This window comes from Arachis ipaensis, chromosome B5 (assembly GCF_059453495.1).
Source record: "Arachis ipaensis isolate K30076 ecotype BB chromosome B5, ASM5945349v1, whole genome shotgun sequence".
In the NCBI taxonomy this organism is placed as follows: Eukaryota; Viridiplantae; Streptophyta; class Magnoliopsida; order Fabales; family Fabaceae; genus Arachis; species Arachis ipaensis.
The window spans coordinates 13,120,836-13,127,053 of record NC_142440.1 but is presented as its reverse complement, the minus strand read 5'-3'; the positions used below and the strand labels follow the sequence as shown (position 1 = coordinate 13,127,053).

At 41.7% G+C, this 6,218-nt stretch overlaps 1 protein-coding gene across 1 annotated transcript; it reads left to right on the top strand.

The window, feature by feature from the left end:
* The first annotated feature begins 3,490 nt into the window (after positions 1–3,490).
* On the top strand, positions 3,491–5,781 carry LOC148563407 (uncharacterized). The gene is made up of 4 exons (XM_088486792.1): positions 3,491–3,761; positions 4,176–4,661; positions 5,198–5,384; positions 5,640–5,781. Exons 1-4 carry the CDS (start codon positions 3,491–3,493, stop codon positions 5,779–5,781), a joined length of 1,086 nt encoding a protein of 361 aa, XP_088342918.1.
* The last annotated feature ends 437 nt before the right edge of the window (positions 5,782–6,218 follow it).

The window sequence follows — 6,218 nt, the reverse complement described above, 5'->3', positions numbered from 1 at the left end:
TTACTGATCAGACATAAACGTGCACTTTGCAAGATTGTGTGGGCTTAAGTCATCGGACAGGTGACGCAGAAATCAGACCCTAGAATCCTTAGTCTCTGCCTCCATAATCGCATACGCAATTGGAAGAATCTGGTCATTTGGGTTTCTTCCAACTGCAGTCAACAGTTGTCCTCCTTGTGGGGTTTTTAGGAAGCATCCGTCTAACCCAATGAACCTTCTGCAGTGTTGGAAACTTTTCTTGCACGCATCAAAGCATACATACAGTCTTTGGAAAACACAATAGTTCATCAGCTCTGCATTCTGTCTCTCTTGAGCAAAATCTGGTGATCGAATTACCTTCAGAATTACTGTGAAACCTGGGTTTGTTCTTAGGAGTTTATGGCAGTAGTCATTTATTCACTTGTACTGCTCCCTAAAGGCTCCCTGTATCTGACTCAAAGCCTCCTATATTGTCTTAGCTGCAATTGCCTTCGTAACGGTCAGGTTCCATTTTTTGTGAGCCCTTGCAACCAGCTCCTTCACCTTGATCCTTGGGTTGGATTCATCTTTCTTCTTAAACTGGCTACCAAACCACTTGTTGTACATAATTCCAATTCGGTGTGTCTGCATGCAGGTATGTTGGAGATTCATGCCAAGTGGATTCCTCACCGACCCTGTGTGCATATAAGCAAAAAGGGTAGCCTTTCTGACAAACATTCCAGACCCTCACCAAGTCACACTTCTTGAATTTAATGTTCATAACTGTGTGGACTGCATAGGCTGCAACTGTGTCCTTAAACTCTTGCCGAGATTCATACAATGTGCCCACCTTCCATTGGTACTTTCCCATGTCCTTTTGAGACTTATGCACTGGAAACCTCTGCCCCTCACCCTCAGTAGCCTCCTCCCCATCATCAGCACCCGACTCTTGTCCTCCAATTATATGGTCATGCTCCAATTCATCACTATCAACTGCATCGTCATCATCCAAATCACTTGTGACAACCTTTTTGCCCTTCTCCGCATTGGAATCCTTTGGCACAGCATTATCTTTACCGAATTCACTTTCATAGTCATAGACCTCATCACCGTCAGTGAAGTGGATGTCTTTGACACTATTTTTCTCTTCATTAGATGGCAAGTATGTTGGGTTATCACTGTCTTTGCCACTGGTATCATGGTCACTATCCGCCTCTTGTCCCTCTTGGCCTAATTCCACTGCACCATCCTTATTCTGGCATTCGGCTTCAGCCGCAACCCCAGCTCCATCAGTCTTTTGTACGTTCCCTTCGAACACCACTAAATCCAAACCACCACCTAAAGGTTCCTCACTCTCGTCGCCTACAGTTTCTCCCCCCCACGTCCAGAAAACCGACCTCCGAAAACCCTTCGGCATCCCCAACCTCATGCAACACAAACAGATCAACAAAGCCGCTCCTCCCTGCTATAGTACACATTTCAATTGCCTCTGTGTCACCTGTCAACAGCTTCATCTGATCCTCATAATCATCCGCAGTTGGGTCTTTGTACCATAACGCGACGATGGTGGACTTCAAGTATCCAAGCTGCCTCAGCTCCTCGTATGCCTCAAACACACTCTACCGATTGCCGTCAATGTCTTCCATGACTGTAGATTGACCCTTCAAGTATTTGAGCACACCATTCTCATATCCAAATGCCCCACCATGGTGCACCCGCATGTTGAAGAGCGCCGTCTCCTTCCCGAACAACCCTATCAATCAACACAGTGCGTTAGTAAACCAACTAACAACAACTACTACTACAATCAGTTCAAACCCTAGCCTTCCACACACCTTCACACGATCCACATTAAACCCTAAACCGGTTACGTCCATCAACAAAAGAGAAATTGCATTCAAATAATGCTTACCTCACCAAGGGCTTTCTATAGGAACGAAGCCAAGTCAACAATGCAGGAAGTTTCCCGGCAACCTCGCTCGAGCTACAAACGCCGGACAGTCCTTGCAGGAAGGCCTTCCAAGGGTTTCACACAATCGTTTCACACAAACGTTTTACTCTACAATCCTATTCTCAGACAATGCCTTGCTTGGGGAAGGCAAAATGATTTTGCAGGAAGGAATAGCAACCAGCAGGGGTATTTTGGTCTTAAAAAATTATTTTTGGGCGCAAAGGACGATTTTAAAACAAACTGGAACCTTTGGGACCATTTTGTTGCAAAAAAAGGCTAGGGATGAAATTAATTTTTGGCCCCTATATTAGGGACCAAAATTAATATGATAGTGGATCTTCATCATCTCGTTAGGAGACTTCGACTGAGGTTGGTCCTTTTTACAGTACAATTATTTTATGAATTATTTAGATTTAAACTTTCTATTTTGGAATATTAAAGAGTTAGTTAATAAATTGGCTCGAGTTCATAATAAAGAGTTAGTGAATAAATTTTATCCTATTTTTTTCATTTTGTTTGAAATCCATATTCCTTTCGAGAGGATGAAATCTTTTTGGAATAATCTAGGTTATTAGGGTGTTGGTGTTGTTAAGGCTAATGGTCATAGTGGGGGTATCTGTATTCTATTTTCTAATTCAAATATTTCTGTGAGAGTGGTCGATGTAGTTGATCAATGTATCCATTTTGAAATCACTATAGGCAATACTTCTAGTTACTACAATGCAGTGTATGCTAACCCGCATATACATCGGCATAAAGAATTTTGGGATGACTTGACAAGGATTCTTAATATGATCCACAGACCTTGGATCGTGTTAGGGGACTTTAATGATGTTCTGTTGCAGAGTGAAGTTAGAGGGGGCAGTTCAGTCTTCCTAGAGTAGAACAATTTGCAAAAATATTGGAGGATTGTGGGCTGTTTGATATGGGGGCTATTGGGAGAAGATTCACTTGGTACATGAAGGTGAGAGGTGGGGTGCAGGTGGCTAAGAAGCTTAATAGAGCAGTCATCAACTAGGACTGGCGACTAATATTTTCGGAGGCTTATACTGAGGTGTTGGCGCGCCTTCACTCTGATCATTGCCCGTTGTTCACTAGGTGCAAGATGGCAGAGAAGGCTACCAAGGGCCATCGTCCATTCAGATTCCAGGCTGAATGGATGCTCGTCCTTTTTTTAGGAATGTTGTTTATATAGCTTAAAATAAAGGAGCTCTAGATGTGGTCAAATGTTTGTTGGAGGTTTAGAAAGATGCAACTAGCTTCAATAAAAAGATTTTTGGCAACATTTTTATTAAGAAAAGGGAGCTGGAGAGGCTTTTGAATGATGTTCAAATTACTCTGGAGAGTCGGGAGGATCAACAACTTAGGATCAAAGAGCAAGTTTTACATCAGAAACTGAATTCTGTTCTTTTTCAAGAAGAGTTGTTGTGATACCAAAAGTCTAGAGAACAGTGAGTGAGATGTGGAGACAGAAATACAAAATTTTTTCATCTGCAGATGGCTATCAGGTGAAAGAGGAATAAGATTCATGGGTTATTTTTGGAGTATAGATCTTGGGCCACAAAGACTTCGACTCTAGAAATGGCGACAAATTCTTTCTTTCAAAAGTTCTTTTCTACAAGGGAGGATATTGACCTAGACGCTATGGGGCCTTTTCCCTACCTGTCTCTTAGTACCGAGGCTTGTCAAAAGCTAGTGGAACCAGTGACGTCTGAAGAGGTTAAAAGAGCTGTGATGACCATGAGTTCATTTAAAGCCCCAGGGCCAGATGGATTTCAAGCAATTTTCTACAAAGAGTTTTGGGACTTTCTTAGCAATGATGTGTGTGGGCTAATCAAGCGAGCCTTTGAGGGTGAGTCAATGAATGGGGCTATTTTTTATACTCTCGTTGTTCTAATTCCTAAAGTGGAAGTTTCCTCTTCCTTACGAGAGTTTCGGCCTATTAGCTTATGTAATGTAATTTATAAAATTGTTATATAGGTTTTAGTTAACAGGTTCAGACCTTTCCTATCGGAGATCATTGGTCCTTTGCAAGGCGGATTCATTCCAGGGAGAGGAATCACAAAGAATATTATCATTGCTCAGGAGATTATGCACTTCATGAAGAACACCAAGTCTCAAAAAGGGACCGTGGAATTCAAGATTGACTTAGAAAAAGCTTATGACAGGGTAGACTGCCATTTTTTGGAAGCTACTCTGGTCTGATTTGGGTTTCCAAAGGCTACCATTAATTTTATATTGAATTGTGTGACTTCCTCTTTGCTAGCAATTTTGTGGAATGGGAACAGGCTCCAAAATTTCAATCCAAAGAAAGGGTTGAGGCAAGGAGATCCCATGTCTCCATATCTATTTGTACTCTGTATGGAAATGCTTGCTTTCTTTATCTCTCGTAGAGCTTCCCAAGGTTCGAGGAACCTAGTAGCGGTTTCTAGAAACGGACCTCGACTCTCTCATTTGATGTTTGCAGATGACCTCTTACTTTTCTGTAAGGCATCGAAAGCTCAAGTAATAGAGGTTATGCATTGTCTGGACTTGTTTTCTAGAGCGTCAGGTCTGAAGGTAAATCTTCATAAGTCGAAGGCCCAGTGTTCCAAGAGTGTGTTGGAGAGGAGGAAAGAGGTTCTCTCAGGGGTCTCTAACATCCGGTTCTGCAATGATTTGGATAAATACCTGGAAATTAACATCAGCCATGCCAGAGCTTCTAGGAGGACGACTCAAGAGGTTATTGAAAAAATTACGAGGAAGCTCTCCAGTTAGAAAAGATGCCTGCTGAATAAGGCATGGAGGCTTTGTCTTGTCAAATCGGTTATGGCCTCTATCCCGGTTTATGACATGAAAATTTCTCTTCTCTCAAAATATGCATGTAAAAAAATTGATTCCTTGATGAGACAGTTCTTGTGGAAAGGCCAAGCGACCGGAAAAGGGCTGCCTTTGGTCTGGTGCGAGGTCGCCATAACTCCTAAAAGGGCAGGAGGATTGGGTATTAGGGATACCTCTGTGCTAATATAGCGCTTCTGGAAAAGTGGATATGGAGTTGTCTAAATAATAGCGAGAAGTTGTGGGTGCAGGTTCTACAGCATAAATATCTTAGGAATCATTTTAGTATAAGCGAAAACAGTAAAAATTCTTCATCAGCTACCTGGAAGAACATTGTTAGTGACTATGAGCATCTCAAGGACGGGCTTCGTTGGAATGTTAGGGATGTCCACAAATAAGTTTGATATGATGACTGGACTCCTTTTGGTAAGCTTTGCAACCTTGTTCCTTATGTGCATATTTCTGAATCAGATTTCATAGTGGTTAACTTGTGGAAAGGGGTATCTTGGGAGGTTGATAGTCTTACCACGCCTATTCTACATGAGATTAAGCAGTTAATTCATGGTTTGAGATATCCTAGTTCGACTGAATTGGAGCCACAGTGGGAGTGGTGGCCTACAGCAACAAAAAAGTATAGTGCAAGGGACGATTATAGATGGTTATTAAAGAAAACCTTGAATTGGAATGCCAATAGAAACTGTAATTGGTTGTGGAATACTAACATTTCAGAGAAGTTTAAATTCACTATGTGGCTTGGCTTACATGATACTTTACCGATTGAGACCTTTTGATTCAAGCGGCATTTAGGTTCTTCAGATATGTGTAAGAGATGTAATAAGGCGTAGGAAATCATGGAACATTGTCTTAGAGACTGTGAACGATTAAAGACAATTTGGCATATGTTGGATCCTAGTATCTTGGACTCGACGGCTGGTACTGCTCTTGAAGAATGGTTTCAGAAGGCCTTGGCTGACAATGAGGCGTCTTTTGGTGTAGGATATTGGTGGGTATGGAGATATAGGTGCAATGACATATTCAATGATGATAACCCTTGAACAGGCCACAAGATTGTTGTCTTGGCCAGAATTACCGCCAAGGACTTACAGATTTACAGGAATCGAAACAATGCATTTAGGTCTCTCCAAAATTGTCTATGTTAGGAACCACCAGCAAGCAATAGTTTTAAAGTTAATTATGATGCAAGCTTGTATCTGGATTCATATGTAGTGGAGTTCGAGTGTATTATTAGAGATTCTAAGGGAGGTTGGACCTCAGGCTGCTCTGGAAGCATTCCCCCTGGTCTATCATCAGATGTGAATTATTTGCTACTTGGAGGGGGTTGATTTTAGTTTGGTATTGCGGTTTGAGGGATATTATATATGAAACGGATTTCCTTGACATTCTGCACATCATGCATGATCTTACAAATGGGTATTCATCTGAAGTAACAGATTTGGTTCACAAGATTCAGGAGCTTTTATCTTGTCCTTAG

Bases quoted from the DNA above. Each gene is read 5' to 3' on its own strand.
- LOC148563407 (XM_088486792.1), top strand. From the start codon at position 3,491: ATGGCGACAAATTCTTTCTTTCAAAAGTTCTTTTCTACAAGGGAGGAT. The intron at 3,762-4,175 runs GTGAGTCAATGA...CCTCTTTGCTAG, and splicing joins AATCAAGCGAGCCTTTGAGG to CAATTTTGTGGAATGGGAAC. The intron at 5,385-5,639 runs GTTATTAAAGAA...GTTGGATCCTAG, and splicing joins GCAAGGGACGATTATAGATG to TATCTTGGACTCGACGGCTG.